At 41.6% G+C, this 18,803-nt stretch overlaps 1 protein-coding gene across 1 annotated transcript in view; it reads right to left on the bottom strand.

Moving 5' to 3' along the window:
- The window catches only part of kcnq3 (potassium voltage-gated channel, KQT-like subfamily, member 3), a 122,762-nt gene that overhangs the window by 15,472 nt on the left and 88,487 nt on the right, over positions 1-18,803 (bottom strand). The window contains exons 9-12 of the mRNA XM_023978031.2: positions 8,639-8,737; positions 7,557-7,579; positions 2,299-2,501; positions 1,888-1,987 (exon numbers count right to left, since the gene is read on the bottom strand). Of these exons, the coding sequence (XP_023833799.1) occupies positions 1,888-1,987; positions 2,299-2,501; positions 7,557-7,579; positions 8,639-8,737 (425 nt within the window). The remainder of the gene's footprint in view (positions 1-1,887; positions 1,988-2,298; positions 2,502-7,556; positions 7,580-8,638; positions 8,738-18,803) is intronic.

Genomic DNA, 18,803 nt, shown 5'->3' with positions numbered 1-18,803 from the left:
AGTATCTATATCCACAGTAAAACAAGTCCTATATCGAAATAACCTGAAACGCCGCTCAGCAAGGACGAAGCCACTGCTCCAAAACCGTAATAAAAAAGCCAGACCACGGTTTGCAACTGCACATGGGGACAAAGATTGTACTTTTTTTTGAGAAATGTCCTCTGGTCTGATGAAGCAAAAATACAACTGTTTGGCCATAATGACCATCGTTATGTTTGGAGGAAAAAGGGGGAGGCTTGCAAGCCGAAGAACACCATCCCAACCGTGAAGCACGGGGGTGGCAGCATCAGGTTGTGGGGGTGCTTTGCTGCAGGAGGGACTGGTGCACTTCACAAAATAGATGGCTTCATGAAGATGTACAATTATGTGGATATATTGAAGCAACATCTCAAGACATCAGTCAGGACGTTTAAGCTTGGTTGCAAATGGCTCTTCCAAATGGACAATAACCTCAAGCATACTTCCAAAGTGGTGGCAAAATAGTTTAAGGACAACAAAGTCAAGGTATTGGAGCGGCCTTCACAAAGCCATGACCTCAATCCCATAGAAAATCTGTGGGCAGAACTGAAAAAGCATGTGCGAGCAAGGAGGCCTCCAAAACTGACTCAGTTACACCAGCTCTGTCAGGAGGAATGGGCCAAAATTCACCCAATTTATTGTGGGAAGCTTGTGGAAGGCTGCCCGAAATGTTTGACCCAAGTTAAACAATTTAAATGCTACCAAATACTAATTGAGTGTATGTAAACTTCTGACCCACTGTGAATGTGATGAAAGAAATAAAAGCTGAAATAAATCATTCTATCTACTATTATTCTGACATTTCACATTCTTAAAATAAAGTGGTGATTTTTACTAGGATTAAATGTCAGGAAATGTGAAAAACTGAGTTTAAATGTATTTGGCTATATTGTATGTAAACTTCCAACTTCAACTGTATATACGTTGTTGGTCATAAAATATGGTCTCTCTAGCTCTATCGATTTCCGAGTAATTTGGAAAGCAATCCAGTTTCTGGAGCAATTCAGTTTCTAGTGACTTGAATTCAACACCTTTCCCATAGTTTTATGGTGCACACGCTCACTTAAAAAAAAAAATGAAACCCAACAGAACTTGCCATCCCATTAAAAACCCTATTCACCCACAGATAATGGTGTGGAAGGAAATAGACCAGTGGTGGCATGTCCATTAGGACACCCGGGGCGCTTAAGCTCTTGTGATTGGTATTTTTTTTCAAAATAAAGTGAATAATTTGACACTTTACTATACAAGCACATGTCACTGTCATGTTTGTTATGGGGAAGGGATGTAACATTAAAACTAAAGAGAAACAGGTTATGATGCACTTTCCAGCACGGATGCAGAGTTATTACATACACAATACAGTCACTGTTACCAGGTAACAAACATATGCTGGCTGGGGTGTCAGGAAAGGATTGGGGAAGAAACAACATGGTAACTACTAATGGTAATAACTAACTAATTACCTAGTGAATACATAGTTATTACCATCTGATTACCCGGTTATTACCGAGCTGGAATGTAGAGGTAAAACGATGAGGCCAGGATTAAAACAAACTCATGATGATCTCATGAATTCAGTCCTTGTATCCATAGCTCTGTCCATGAATATAAAAGAGGTTACACTTCTCAGGTCCCATCCCTCAGTTCATAGAGAGCCAAGTGGTTGGATCTAAAGTATGTAATATGCATGTAAGTTCTATCTCTTCCATAGATTTTTAGCTAGCTGTGGCTAAATTTAGCTCAAGTTGTAGTGGCTGATAATAATCATGGATTACAGTTTCTCCTGGCCATAGATTACTTTCAGGGTGTCGAACCATCTAACATTAAATTGTTGAATACGGAACTTCCCCTTTAAACTTCTATTACCTGACTGCCCTGATGACCAGCTTTAGCGTGGGGATCATCTCCTCCAGGAGGATGTCTGCAGGAAAGCCCCTCTCCTCAGGGTCCTGCAGGGCTCCAGCATCTGTGGGAACAACGACTGTCCCTACTTAGAATATATCAAGTCTTCATGAGACCTACATAGATGTTTCACAAATCTTCTATAAGCCTATGTCACACCTTACCCAGTTCCTTGGGTAAAACAAAATAGGTCATAACTCCAGATTACCATATACGGCAACGACAGATTATTTTACTGAATTATTTCAGATGGTCACAGTTGTGTTGATAGACAGCAGGGTTGGTGTCATTTTAATGTCAATTCAGGAAGTAAACTTAAATTACAATTGAGGAAATGTGGATTGGAATTGGCTGAATTTGGCAGTGTTGTTATACCATCAGAGCTCTGACGCATGGTGTAGGCCTTCATCCGGAAGGCTGTGCGAAACCTCTCCCGGTTACTGAAGCCGCCGGGTTTGGGTTCCTTGGAAGGACTCTCTTCAATGTCCGGGTTCCCCGGCATCAGCACCCTGCCCCTCACTACTGTCGACTGTCGCGCATTAGGCATGCGACAACGCTCCAGCAAACTCAGCTTTTGACTGAGACGAGAGAGAGGGGAGAGGAAAGTATTTTTCCTATGAGTGACTTGAATTTATTAAATTACATAGATGATAATAACAGTAATGACAATGTGGTAATAAACACTGAAACAAGGCAGACAATCAAGCTACTGTGAATCAATTTCTCCAAAATAGAGGTCAATTCAGGATCTTCTCTGTGGACACGCATGACGATACCACTGCCTCGACAGAAAACCCGATAATTTGGTTTCTATTTTGTTTGGGCTGTCTGCCTTGGACTGGGGACGGATTCACAGTCTGCTGCCTCAACGTAACAGTGCTTCAGTACTGAGGTATAAACGAAGACTCAAAGACCGCAGTAGGAGAAACACATTGAACGGGTCAGTAAGAAACAAAAGATCACCTCTCCTTTTTGCTTATTGACCGTTAGTTGTGGATCGGGGCACTTTTGCTTCTCATATGACCGAAAACTGATTTGATATCCACCTGATCTTTTAAATTACATGGAAACACTATCTCTCCTCCATCTCGCTCTTCCCCTCACTCTCTTGTCTGTCTCTCTCCCCCTCCCTGTCTCAGACTTGGCAGAGGTGCCTGGGCTGGCCTTTGGGGTGGCTGCCAGGGAGCATTTAGGGGCAGTAATTCAATCCTGAGTGGTGAACATGGATTAGCAGCGCGGGGGGCGGCAAGCCAGGAGCAGAACGCATCCTCTTCTAGTCTTGTAATGAGTGCCTATCGAGACAACAACAAAAAAATCTAAAAGCATTGGATTGGTGGAGGCCTGGGATACAGTGAATTTCTACCATATAATTTCCTTTTGAAGTGAACAAGTGCACAATTCGGGAGGAAGCAGAGGTAATTGGGATATAGCCAATGTTTAGAAAAGTGGTTGTTGTCAAAATAACATCCCATTAAATGTAGGGTAATGAATATCCATGAATGAAAAGGACTACTGAAAGGTGGTAGTACAGCAGGAACATAAGAGGGCCTTGGGCCTTCTTGTCTTTCCAAGGACAGTGTATTTCAACTCTCCTCCTCAAGTAGCCCCACACAGCACAAGTAAACCGGATTCAACTTCTCAACTAATCATCAAGGCCTTGATTGATGATTATGTGGGGCTAAAACACTCAAGGAGTTGAGAAACACTGGCATAGGACATGCTACAGTGAACGTCAACCTGGGACCGATTATACTTGGTTCTAACATGCACCTTTGAACTGATCTTGACCACATTCTGATTGTGTTCACATTTTTAAGCCCTGTTTATAACTGGTGCTAACATGCACCCTTTGTCCTCATCTTGTCTACATTCAGATTTTTTTTTACAGGTTAGACAATTTTTTGTTGTTGTTGTTATTCTTATTTTTTTAACCCTCATTTAACTAGGCAAGTCAGTTAAGAACAAATTCTAATTTACAATGACGGCCTACCCCGGCCAAACCCGGACGACGCTGGGCCAATTGTGCGCCGCCCTACGGGACTCCCAATCACGGCCGATCTCCCGGACCACCTCCAAAGGTAGGCATTGTGTCTGGATATTAATCAAGTTTAAACAGATCTGGATGGTCAAACCACTTAAATAATCCGTATAACAGCTTCTAAAATCATTGACAGGTAGCACCATTGACTTATGCCATCATTAATTGTCTTAAAATAAATACATCATATTATTTTGAAAGAAGATCAGTCTAATCATTTTCACATTTTAATACAATGTGTCGACCCGAAAACCTTTAAAAGACACATTGTAATCAGATCTTCCTGACCACCTCCGTAGGTATTCAGGCACGCATTGTCTTGATATCTTACAGGTGTAGACGGATCTGTACAGTGCAACCATTTAAATCATAATTATCTTGTCCTCCAAAATCATTGACAGGGGACACTACTGACTTATGGCTAGGGCTGTTGCGGTGACCATATTACCGCCACACCGGCGGTCACGAGTCATGAAGGCAGTCAAATTCCATGTGAGTAATGACGGTTTAGTCACGGTAATCAGGCTTCTCTAAGCTCTGATGCTGCTGATGGTTTTAGTAGCATTCCAAACTTGCTAACTGCCTGGTACTCAGCACTTTTGTCCCTCTAATCACTCTGACATCAATGCAAATGTAATCGAAAATCTAATCAAACACTTCATGAGAGACCATGAGCTCATGTTGCACAACATTTCTATAGGCTATGCAATTGCGCGAGAAAACAGTGACGGCCTCTATTAAAAAGAAGAGGTTCCCATCAGCTTTCTATAGGCTTGGCCTACTTGATATATTCTTATATATATATCATATATATAGATATCATTCTTAAGTGATAAGCTAATATTGTCACCCATCAGACTATTCTTGATTTAATCTTGTCTTTACATATACTAAATAATATATGTGTGAAATTTGTTTTGATTTAGAATGGACCATTATCATGCATCGGTCTTGAAACAGGGGCAGGGGGAAAAAAGACATGTCATGTATGCACTTAAATAGTGAATGGAGGATGCTTTTCCCATGGTACATTTTCATGCCAGCCAGGTAGGCTATACTCCTGTTGTAAAGAGAAGCAATGTACTTAACTTCTCTAGGGTAGGGAGCAGCATTCTGAATTTTGGATGAAATGCATGCCCAAATTAAACTGCCTGCTTCTCGGACCCAGAATATATGATATGCATATAACTGGTAGATTTGGATAGAAAACACTCTAAAGTTTCCAAAACTGTTAAAATAGTGTCTGTGAGTATAACAGAACTGATTTGGCAGGCGAAAACCTGAGAAAAATCCATTCACAGGAAGTCATTTTTTTTGTAGGTTTTGTAAACAAGAAAGGCACTCTCTCGGTCTCGCGCATGAAAAAGCTATGTGACACTTTAGGGTCCACTCATTCAGACTGCTCTTACTTCCTCATTTTTCAGAATACAAGCCTGAAACAATTTCTAAAGACTGTTGACATCTAGTGGAAGGCATAGGAACTGCAATTTGAGTCCTAAGTCAATGGATACTGTAATGACATTGAATAGAAAACTACAAAACCAAAAGGTTTTCGCCTGCCAAATCAGTTCTGTTATACTCACAGACACTATTTTAACAGTTTTGGAAACTTTAGAGTGTTTTCTATCCAAATCTACATGCATATCATATGCATACAGTGAGGGAAAAAAGTATTTGATCCCCTGCTGATTTTGTACGTTTACCCACTGACAAAGAATTGATCAGTCTATACTTTTAATGGTAGATTTATTTGAACAGTGAGAGACAGAATAACCACAAAAATATCCAGAAAAACACATGTCAAAAATGTTATAAATTGATTTGCATTTTAATGAGGGAAATAAGTATTTGACCCCCTCTCAATCAGAAAGATTTCTGGCTCCCAGGTGTCTTTCATACAGGTAACGAGCTGAGATTAGGAGCACACTGTTAAAGGGAGTGCTCCTAATCTCAGTTTGTTACCTGTATAAAAGACACCTGTCCACAGAAGCAATCAATCAATCAGATTCTAAACTCTCCACCATGGCCAAGACCAAAGAGCTCTCCAAGGATGTCAGGGACAAGATTGTAGATCTACACAAGGCTGGAATGGGCTACAAGACCATTGCCAAGCAGCTTGGTGAGAAGGTGACAACAGTATTCGCAAATGGAAGAAACACAAAATAACTGTCAAACTCCCTCGGCCTGGGACTCCATGCAAGATCTCACCTCGTGGAGTTGCAATGATCATGAGAACGGTGAGGAATCAGCCCAGAACTACACAGGAGGATCTTGTCAATGATCTCAAGGCAGCTGGGACCATAGTCACCAAGAAAACAATTGGTAACACACTACGCCGTGAAGGACTGAAATCCTGCAGCGTCCGCCAGGTCCCCCTGCTCAAGAAAGCACATATACATGCCCGTCTGAAGTTTGCCAATGAACATCTGAATGATTCAGAGGACAACTGGGTGAACGTGTTGTGGTCAGATGAGACCAAAATGGAGTTCTTTGGCATCAACTCAACTTGCCGTGTTTGSAGGAGGAGGAATGCTGCCTATGACCCCAAGAAACCATCCTCACCGTCAAACATGGAGGTGGAAACATTATGCTTTGGGGGTGTTTTTCTGCTAAGGGGACAGGACAACTTCACCGCATCAAAGGGACGATGGACAGGGCCATGTACCGTCAAATCTTGGGTGAAAACCTCCTTCCCTCAGCCAGGGTATTGAAAATGTGTCGTGGATGGGTATTCCAGCACGACAATGACCCAAAACACACGGCCAAGGCAACAAAGGAGTGGCTCAAGAAAAAGCACATTAAGGTCCTGGAGTGGCCTAGCCAGTCTCCAGACCTTAATCCCATAGAAAATCTGTGGAGGGAGCTGAAGGTTCGAGTTGCCAAATGTCAGCCTCGAAACCTTAATGACTTGAAGAAGATCTGCAAAGAGGAGTGGGACAAAATCCCTCCTGAGATGTGTGCAAACCTGGTGGCCAACTACAAGAAACATCTGACCTCTGTGATTGCCAACAAGGGTTTTGCCACCACGTACTAAGTCATGTTTTGCAGAGGGGGTCAAATACTTATTTCCCTCATTAAAATGCAAATCAATTTATAACATTTTTGACATGCGTTTTTCTGGATATTTTTGTTGATATTCTGTCTCTCACTGTTCAAATAAACCTACCATTAAAATTACAGACTGATCATTTCTTTGTCAGTGGGCAAACGTACAAAATCAGCAGGGGATCAAATACTTTTTTCCCTCACTGTATCATATCTTCTGGGCCCGAGATGCAGGCAGTTTAATTTGGGCATGCTTTTCATCCAAAATTCCAAATGCTGCCCCCTACCCTAGAGAAGTTAAAGAAGAAGACGTGTGTGAGAGAAAGTCATAGAACACATATTTATAATGGCCATTAGCCACTACTTAGTTGGCAGATTCATATGAGTTGTGAATTAATCGAGGAAGTTATTTGAAGAAGGGGTATTCTGGGACCCTCGTTAGTCTTATGAGCTAATGAAAATGCCATGAGAGATTGTTATACTAGTGACTTTCCATGTTCGTGACTATACATGATCTATCAGTAGAAGAGATCAGTCATTGGTGACCTACCTTGCTATGCCCTCCAAATTATCCTTCCTTTGGACACAGAAAGAAAATACAGTAAATGAACGCAGTTTTAAGAACTTAAAATGCATGCCACCACTCAATATAACATGACATGGACACTAAGGACAGTAGTTTTGCACAACCTCCAACATCTCAATCTCTATCTTCGTCCCGTACCAGAGAATACCAGTGAAAAACAGGACTAGGCCTATAGATAAATAAGTAAAACTGTATGAMAATATTTAGACACTATGTTTACATTTCAGATCATGTAGGATCACGTTACAAGAGGAAGCTAAGGTAGAGTCTTAGCAATAAAACTATATTAATAACGCTGTTAAAGCTCTATGAGGCAGTAAACACGAGATTAGGTGCTTATTCCGTCATCAACTAGCTATTATGACAACTGTTATTTCTAATGACAATATTATTTAAGTCCTATAACACATTTCACTTAATGTATATTTTGACCAAGAAAACAAAATCAGTGAGGAAATAGACAGACAGACAGACAGTTAAAAAAGGACCAAATGACATCTGTGTTACCTCACAGATTGTTATCCTGTTTGGTTGCAGGAATCCAGTTTTCCATGGAAACCAATGTCTCCAACTCAGGGTAATGTAAATCATGCAAACTAAAAAACAAAACAAATAAAGTTGAACAAATCATATGGTGAGTATACAAATGCACAAATTAATTGATAAATCATTAAGAAACTCGCACTGTACATGTTGGATTGACAACATGAATGCAACACTTGATCAAACAAAAACACATTGTAGCCTGCCATAGAAAAAATGGTTGAGAGTTTCACATACATATGTAGGATCTTAATTTGATCACCCTGTTACAGGAGAACKTTCCTGTATGCAGGAAATGTAAAACTTGTCGTGTATTTGAGGCTTAAAAAGGTTTGTTTGTAATTTCCACTTTGAAATGCCAGACTTGATTTTCTAAATATATCAACCCCTACAAAAATTCACATAAAAATGCAAATGTACTGTTGCTGCAGGATTATTTTCCTGCTGTAGCAAACTGGCTCAAATTAAGATCCTACATATGTATCAGAAATGTACGCAGGTACTTGCCTGAAACAGGGTAATGAGATGACCGTTTCGTAGAATCTCCATGTGGAAATAAGGTCCTCTCTGATTGGATTGGTGGCATAGTATCGCCAGGCAGACTGCACACGAAAGAAAACAATACACATTTTTTAAGGAAAGTCACCTTACAGTTTTTTCCATGTTTGTGTGTGTACCAGTTGCCAATTTTTTTTATTTATTTTTAAATCATCACTGTATGTCTAATATACAGTACCAGTCAAAAGTTGACACACACCTACACATTCCAGAGTTTTTCTGTATTTTTATTATTTTCTACATTGTAGTACTCGCATATGGAATCATGTAGGAACCAAAAAAGTGTAAAACAAAGAAAAATATATTTAAAATGTTAGATTCTTCAAAGTAGCCACCCTTTGCCTTGTTAAGAAAAACCCTCGAATGAGTAGGTGTCCAAACTTTTGACTGGTACTGTATATTTTATTTTATTTTTTTAACCCAACTAGGAAAGTCAGTTAAGAACTAATTCTTATTTACAAATGACAGCCTACTGTGGACAAACTCTCCCCTAACCCGGACGACACTGGGCCAATTGTGCGCCGCCCTATGGGACTCCCGATCACGGCCGGTTGTGATACAGCCCGGGATCGAACCCGGATCTGTAGTGATGCTTCTAGCACTGCAATGAAGTGCCTTAGAATGCTGTGCCACTCGGTTCACTATGTGTGTTTATTTCATGAATATAACTCCAAATATATTTTTATAATTTATTTCCCTGAGCCTCCTTCTGCCATTGAAATGCTCGGGCTGATTGTGTGGGCGTGTTAATAAAATACTTACATACACAGCCCTGATTGTGTAAATGAGTGGTCACCAACCTTTTCTGAGTCAAGATCCCTTTCTGAGTCAAAATGTAWGCCGAGATCTACCGCTCAGATTCTTTTTTAAACATGACTTAAAAAACGTAAGCCTATGCAACATTAACCAATTAAAAACAGTTCTGGAGCAATGAGGTTTGTGCAGTAGGCTATAGGCCTAATACATTATCACTGCATATTGTCTATGCTTGAATTGCCATGCCAATGTTATTCGTCTCAGACCATTCTGAAATTATTTTAAACAATTTTAGGTATATGACCACACTGGTCATAGATAATTTGTTGTATTACTTGTGGGGCACAGCTAAGTGACCATAATAATTTGCTTATTTATTTTACTGGACTGACGGTCTGCATCTGATGGTCAGTCTGAGTGGAGCGAGGGAGCAGAGGTGAGGCTGCCTCTCACCCGACTCACCATCCCTTCGCTGAGAAGAAGGGACAGTTTTCCATCTGATGGCGAAACTCAAGTCGCACTGCATTATTTCTGCCTCACGCACAAATTCATGTTGCTACTCCGATGACCAGAGGAAGTGAACTATTCCTCGATATTAAAAAAGACACGCGCCACAAATAATAACAACGCAAGCTGATCGAAACACTTACTCATTCATTGCAGCTGCAGTGCTGGTTGTAGCGTGAGAGGAAGTAGGTAGAACGCACATTTTATGGCTTATAGAACTGTTGAACAAAGTGTTGACAGTGCTAAATAACAACTTAAACATGAACTTACTCGTAAAGATGGCGCCGAATAACATGGCTGACGTTCTACATTCTCCCAACCAATTGTGCTATTTTTTATTTTTTTTTGCGYGCCTTTTTATTTTTWATTTTTTTWAACTTATTGTGTACAAAATGTTGCTGCTACCGTCTCTTATGACCAAAAATAACTTCTGGACATCAGAAAAGTGATTACTCACTGCGGACTGAAAGAAACTGGTAAGACTATCTTTTACCAAGTGGACATTAAATATCTTATGTTTCACCGTGTTGTGGCTGACCGACGACATGGATAATATAGAGCTGGCTGGGTTTTCCGTGCATTGGCAGGACAGAGCAGCTACGTCTGGGAAGACGAGGGGCGGGGGTGTGTGTCTATTTGTCAATAACAGCTGGTGCGCGATGTCTAATATTAAAGACGTCTCGAGGTATTGCTCGCCTGAGGTAGTGCGGTCTACAGCTTATCATGAGGTACTCTATCTACCAAGAGAGTTCGCATCTGTATTATTCGTAGCCGTCTATTTATCACCACAAAACGAAGATGGCACTAAGACCGCTCTCAAACAACTCTATAAGGCCAAAAGCAAAGAAGAAAATGCTCACCCAGAAGCGGTGCTCCTAGTGGCCGGGGACTTCAATGCAGGCAAACTTAAATCCGTTTCACCTCATTTCTACCAGCATGTCACGTGTAACCAGAGGGATAAAAAATTCTAGACCAACTTTACTCCACACACAGAGACGCATACAAAGCTCTCCATTTGGCAAATCTGACAATAATTCTATCCTCCTGATTCCTGCTTACAAGCAAAAACTAAAGCAGGAAGTACCAGTGACTTGCTCAATACGGAAGTGGTCAGATGACACGGATGCTACACTACAGGACTGTTTTGCTAGCACAGACTGGAATATGTTCTGGGACTCATCAAATGGCATTGAGGAATACACTACCTCAGTCATCGGCTTCATCAATAAGTGCATCGATGACGTCGTCCCCACAGTGACAGTACGTACATATCCAAACCAGAAGCCATGGATTACAGGCAACATCCGCATCAAGCTAAAGGCTAGAGCTGTCGCTTACAAGGAGCGGGAGACTAATCCGGACGCTTATAAGAAATCGCGCTATGCCCTCAGACGCACCATCAAACAGGCAAAGTGTCATTACAGGATTAAGATTGAATCCTACTACACCGGCCCTGACACTCGTCGGATGTGGCAGGGCTTGAAAACTATTACTAAACTATTACTACAAAGGGAAACTCAGACGTGAGATGCCCAGTGACGTGAGCCTACCAGATGAGCTAAATGCCTTGTATGCTCGCTTCGAGGCAAGCAACAATGAAGCATGCACTAGAGCACCAGCTATTCTGGATGACTGTGTGATAACGCTCTTGGTAGCCGATATTCACAAAGCCGCTGGGCCAGACTGATTACCAGGACGTGTACTCAAAGCATGCGCGGGCCAAATGTCAAGTGTCTTCACTGACATTTACAACCTCTCCCTGACCGAGTCTGTAATACCTACATGTTTCAAGCAGAGCACCATAGTCCCTTGTGCCCAAGGAAGCGAAGGTAACCTGCCAAAATTATTACCGCCCCGTGGCACTCACGTCGGTAGTCCTGAAGTGCTTTGAAAGGCTGGTCATGGCTCACATCAACAGCATCCTCCCGGACACCGTAGATCCACTCCAATTCGCATACCATCCCAACAGATCCACAGATGACGCAATCTCAATCGCACTCCACACTGCCCTTTCCCACCTGGACAAAAGGAACACTGATGTGAGAATGCTGTTCATTGACTACAGCTCAGCGTTCAACACCATAGTGCCCACGAAGCTCATCACTAAGCTAAGGACCCTGGGACTAAACACCTCCCTCTGCAACTGGATCCTGGACTTCCTGACGGGCCGCTCCCAGATGGTAAGAGTAGGCAACAAAACGTCTGCCACGCTGATCCTTAACACTGGGGCCCCTCAAGGGTGTGTGCTTAGTCCCCATCCCGTATTCTCTGTTCACACACGACTGCGTGGCCAAACACGACTCCAACACCATCATTACGTTTTCTGACGACACAACAGTGGTAGGCCTGATCACCGACAACGATGCGACGGCCTATAGGGAGGTGGTCAGAGAACTGGCAGTGTGGTGCCAGGACAACAACCTCTCCCTCAATGTGAGCAAGACAAAGGAGCTGATCGTGGATTTCAGGAACAGGCGGGCCGTACAGGCCCGCATTAACATTGACGGGGCTGTAGTGGAGCGGGTCCAAACAAACTATCATGGTCCAAACATACCAAGACAGTGGTGAAGAGGGCACAACAAAACCTTTTCCCGCTCAGGAGACGGAAAAGATTTGGCATGGATCCCCAGATCCTCAAAAGGTTCTACAGCTGCACCATCGAGAGCATCCAGACCGGTTGGTATCACCGCCTGGTATGGCAACTGTGCGGGCATCTGACCGTAAGCCGCTACAGAGTGTAGTGCGAACCAAGCTTCCTGCCATCCAGGACCTATATAATAGTGTCAGAGGAAAGCCCATAAAATTGTCATTGACTCCATTCACCCAAGTTATAGACTGTTTTCTCTGCTACCGAACAGCAAGAAGTACCGGAGCGCCAAGTCTAGGACCAAAAGGATCCTCAACAGCTTCTATCCCCAAACCATAAGACTGCTTAACAATTCATAAAATCGCCACCGGACAATTTACATTGTAAATTGGTACCGGTGGCCCCTGTATACAGCCTCATTATTGTTATTCTTATTGTGTTACTTTTATTATAACTTTTTATTTTAGTCTACTTGGTCAATATTTTCTTCTTTTTGAACTGCACTGTTGGGTAAGGGCTTGTAAGTAAGCATTTCACTGTAACGTCTACTTTTGTTGTATTCGGCACGTGACAAATAACATTTGATTTGAAAAACAGCAGCTCTTTGCTGTATTCATTGAGTCTCTCTAGTCATGTATTTTTAGGTATTTTTTATTGTACTTCTTCTTGATACACTACTCGCTTATCCCAGAAGCCAGTCGCAACAATGTGTCAGAGGAAACACAGTCCAGCTAGCGACCGAAGTCAGCTTGCAGGCCCCTGGCCTGCCAAAAGGAGTCGCTAGAACGCGATGGAACAAGAAAATCTCGGCCAGCYAAACCCTCCCCTAACCCGGACGATGCTGGGCAAATTGTATGGGTCTCCCGGTCACGGCCGGCTGTGACACAGCCTGGGATCAAACCCGGGCTGCAGTGACGCCTCAAGCACTGCGATGCAATGCCTGAGACCGTTGCGCCTCTCAGGAGGCCATCTATGATTTTAAAAGTTTTGAAATCTCACAGTATCAACTTTGCTGTGTGTTCGAGGCTTCTTTTAACAGTCTACGGCTCGAGGAAACTGTGCCGACAAGGTGATCTGAGCTATCTGATTGGCCAGCGGTAGGCCTATGGATGCACTTGCTTTGCTCTCTGGGCCTGCCGGGTAGGCGGAGTTCTACCTTTAGACACATTCAATGGTTCAAAATGGGAACACTTTACCTTCCCGGCGCTAGGGCTGCTGAATCAAGCGCACCTACTATCAAAAGCATAATTTTTTTTTTAAATAGGGACGCAAGGCTTTACCATTGTTTTTTTTTACATAAATGTTTGATGATCGACTAGGAATGCCTTGGAGATCGACCAGTAAATCACGATCGACCGGTTGGTGACCACTGGTCTAGACTCTCGAGCCTACCCCGCTTAAGGCTTCAGCATGTTTCGGTTCGGCTGGTCAACCGAACGAGTGTGCTTGCATACTCCCTTAAAAGACTTTGGCTTGAAAAACTTGAAAAAGCAGCAATAGTAGTGTTTGTCCATCTTGAGACGCTGTAGCCAGTATTCACTACTTCAAAGTAGTCCGAATTAATCTAAGATAACTCAAGAAATCTGTCATTCAATTTCCCCGAGGAGATGTTAGTCGTGCAATTTTACATCTAACCAAGATGTGTGGTGCAGTATTTCTCAAGTAAAAATGTTTTCGTGAAAACTAGTCATTTTATTGAAGAATCCCTATAGTTGACCAATGACTGACGAAGGGGCGTAGACTTTGGCTCTGAACTTCGGCTTGCCTCAAGAATTTTTTKGGTTTGCACGAACAGCCGAAAAAAACTTTGCAGAAGACCAAAACGAACAAAAAAGTCACAAAATGTTGTCATGATATATGCACAAACTGTTCTGTACTGTTTTAGATGGGAAGCATGTGGACGCCTTTATGCATCCTCCTTTTTGAAGGGGTTTTCAAATAAAAGATGACTGGCCATTGGTCAGGATAATCAGATAAGATTTTTTTTTAAATTACAAACAGCTCTTACACAAAAAGAGCRTTATCATTTTCACAATTTCAGAGTTTTCTTTTGACCTCGTAGKGTGGAAATATAATTAAAATCACATTTTTGACTGCACCTTTAAGGAGATCACTAGTCAGTACTTTTGTCTATATAATACCACCACTATGCCTATGCAGTGGGAATAAATGTCAGAGGCCCCACAGGGTTCAGTCCTTGATCCGCTGTCATTTTCCTTCAATGCGATATGCCAGATCTATCCTGTTTTCTCAAGTCTTCCCAGCAAGCACATTTGGTGCCTTAGAATTTGTGGAAACAGGTGTTTTTGGTTTCAGATTGGTTCTGTGAACAAAACCCTCAGGAAAACTGAAAGCTTTTGTTCTCAGAATGTAWAAAAAAWMAAAMAWTCCAGACAGTTTTSTGAACATTTGTTTTTAGGTTGAAGGTGGGTTCTGTGAACATTTAATTAACGAATGTATAGGTCTGAGAACGGAAAATATAGGAGATTAAATAACATTCTGAGAACATTCTTTAAATGTTGTGAAAGTTTTATTATTGTTATTATTAAACGTTTTCTTAGCACTCCGAGAACGAAATTTAAAGGTYATTYGGAGATTTTTGAATAACAATTTGTTTGAACTTTCGCTGAATGTTGCATTAAGGTTTTTAATAACACTGCTGGCTTATTTTGGATAATTGCTTTTCACTCCAAGCACAGATTGACATAGACATACAGAGTAGGGCCGGTAGGTGGCAGGATGTGTTAACCACACAGGTAGGATAATCATTTATGTGCCTAGGGAGGCAACCACAAGTGCACACTCAGAATGTGCCCCAGTTTGACCTATACTGTCATCCAGTGGTTTTAGGGGTGGTAATCTCTTTACTTAATCAAAGTTATAGGGATTTAGGTTGTGCCAGTAAAATATACCCCTTGATAATAAAAAATGTCCCTTTTCTCTCATGGAGTTTCATTCAGATATTGTATGCCATTACCATTAAGGGGATTTTTGTATGTGAGAGAGGCATTCCACCCTTACTATTACTGTAGTCTCACCTGAATAAGCCCAGCGGCTGGATGCCTACGCTTCTCAAAGTGCTTCTGTCTGTGCTGCTCCTGGACCTTCAAAGCCAAGCCTGAGCCCAAGATGCCCTATGGGGGAGACAGGCAGCTTTCATCAACTATCGTTCCCATTGTGGAAAAGACAGCGTCGAAAAGGTCCAATGCAACCGTTTTYATCTCAATATATCATATCATTTCTGGGTAACAATTAAGTACCTTACTGTGAATGTCTTCAACAAAAATTGCTTCTTAGTAAAGAGCAATTTCTCAAGCAAGAATTGAAACTGAAATAACTAGCTGTTATTGGCAGAGAGGTTTATAACTCATTTTCTTATTGGTCTGTTAACTAATTAGCCGCCTGGTGATGTCACCAAGCAGGCCAAAATTCCATTCCTGTTTTCCAAAAATGTAATGCAGTCTTTTCAAACTGCTATTACACAAAAAGGTATTATCATCATTTTCACAATTTCACAGTATTATTCCAATATATATGAAAATATATATCATACACGGGAAATCATGTTTTTGACTGCACTGGGCCTTTAATCAACTGGCCTTTGCGAAGCCACTGAGTTTACCAAGTTTACACATCGCCTAAGGAACATACACTTTATATCAAATACTGTATGTATCCATTAAGGAAACAGACCTTATTCATCAATAAAATATTACTTCTTAAATGTTGATGATACAGTCACCTAATCCTTGACGAATGACAAGTGTGTAAATAAGTGGTCTTACTATACAGTACATAACTAATAATTCATTTAACATTCGAGCAAATTGACACTGGCGTGGTATAGAATTTGCATCTTCATGTACAATTGCAAAACAAATGCATGTGTAAAATATGTGATAATNACATTCCAGAGTTTTTCTGTATTTTTATTATTTTCTACATTGTAGTACTCGCATATGGAATCATGTAGGAACCAAAAAAGTGTAAAACAAAGAAAAATATATTTAAAATGTTAGATTCTTCAAAGTAGCCACCCTTTGCCTTGTTAAGAAAAACCCTCGAATGAGTAGGTGTCCAAACTTTTGACTGGTACTGTATATTTTATTTTATTTTTTTAACCCAACTAGGAAAGTCAGTTAAGAACTAATTCTTATTTACAAATGACAGCCTACTGTGGACAAACTCTCCCCTAACCCGGACGACACTGGGCCAATTGTGCGCCGCCCTATGGGACTCCCGATCACGGCCGGTTGTGATACAGCCCGGGATCGAACCCGGATCTGTAGTGATGCTTCTAGCACTGCAATGAAGTGCCTTAGAATGCTGTGCCACTCGGTTCACTATGTGTGTTTATTTCATGAATATAACTCCAAATATATTTTTATAATTTATTTCCCTGAGCCTCCTTCTGCCATTGAAATGCTCGGGCTGATTGTGTGGGCGTGTTAATAAAATACTTACATACACAGCCCTGATTGTGTAAATGAGTGGTCACCAACCTTTTCTGAGTCAAGATCCCTTTCTGAGTCAAAATGTAWGCCGAGATCTACCGCTCAGATTCTTTTTTAAACATGACTTAAAAAACGTAAGCCTATGCAACATTAACCAATTAAAAACAGTTCTGGAGCAATGAGGTTTGTGCAGTAGGCTATAGGCCTAATACATTATCACTGCATATTGTCTATGCTTGAATTGCCATGCCAATGTTATTCGTCTCAGACCATTCTGAAATTATTTTAAACAATTTTAGGTATATGACCACACTGGTCATAGATAATTTGTTGTATTACTTGTGGGGCACAGCTAAGTGACCATAATAATTTGCTTATTTATTTTACTGGACTGACGGTCTGCATCTGATGGTCAGTCTGAGTGGAGCGAGGGAGCAGAGGTGAGGCTGCCTCTCACCCGACTCACCATCCCTTCGCTGAGAAGAAGGGACAGTTTTCCATCTGATGGCGAAACTCAAGTCGCACTGCATTATTTCTGCCTCACGCACAAATTCATGTTGCTACTCCGATGACCAGAGGAAGTGAACTATTCCTCGATATTAAAAAAGACACGCGCCACAAATAATAACAACGCAAGCTGATCGAAACACTTACTCATTCATTGCAGCTGCAGTGCTGGTTGTAGCGTGAGAGGAAGTAGGTAGAACGCACATTTTATGGCTTATAGAACTGTTGAACAAAGTGTTGACAGTGCTAAATAACAACTTAAACATGAACTTACTCGTAAAGATGGCGCCGAATAACATGGCTGACGTTCTACATTCTCCCAACCAATTGTGCTATTTTTTATTTTTTTTTGCGYGCCTTTTTATTTTTWATTTTTTTWAACTTATTGTGTACAAAATGTTGCTGCTACCGTCTCTTATGACCAAAAATAACTTCTGGACATCAGAAAAGTGATTACTCACTGCGGACTGAAAGAAACTGGTAAGACTATCTTTTACCAAGTGGACATTAAATATCTTATGTTTCACCGTGTTGTGGCTGACCGACGACATGGATAATATAGAGCTGGCTGGGTTTTCCGTGCATTGGCAGGACAGAGCAGCTACGTCTGGGAAGACGAGGGGCGGGGGTGTGTGTCTATTTGTCAATAACAGCTGGTGCGCGATGTCTAATATTAAAGACGTCTCGAGGTATTGCTCGCCTGAGGTAGTGCGGTCTACAGCTTATCATGAGGTACTCTATCTACCAAGAGAGTTCGCATCTGTATTATTCGTAGCCGTCTATTTATCACCACAAAACGAAGATGGCACTAAGACCGCTCTCAAACAACTCTATAAGGCCAAAAGCAAAGAAGAAAATGCTCACCCAGAAGCGGTGCTCCTAGTGGCCGGGGACTTCAATGCAGGCAAACTTAAATCYGTTTCACCTCATTTCTACCAGCATGTCACGTGTAACCAGAGGGATAAAAAATTCTAGACCAACTTTACTCCACACACAGAGACGCATACAAAGCTCTCCATTTGGCAAATCTGACAATAATTCTATCCTCCTGATTCCTGCTTACAAGCAAAAACTAAAGCAGGAAGTACCAGTGACTTGCTCAATACGGAAGTGGTCAGATGACACGGATGCTACACTACAGGACTGTTTTGCTAGCACAGACTGGAATATGTTCTGGGACTCATCAAATGGCATTGAGGAATACACTACCTCAGTCATCGGCTTCATCAATAAGTGCATCGATGACGTCGTCCCCACAGTGACAGTACGTACATATCCAAACCAGAAGCCATGGATTAC

Source organism: Salvelinus sp. IW2-2015, linkage group LG32 (genome assembly GCF_002910315.2).
Source record: "Salvelinus sp. IW2-2015 linkage group LG32, ASM291031v2, whole genome shotgun sequence".
Taxonomy (NCBI): Eukaryota; Metazoa; Chordata; class Actinopteri; order Salmoniformes; family Salmonidae; genus Salvelinus; species Salvelinus sp. IW2-2015.
The sequence above is the reverse complement of the archived record's forward strand: the minus strand, read 5'-3'. Positions and strand labels throughout refer to the sequence as shown.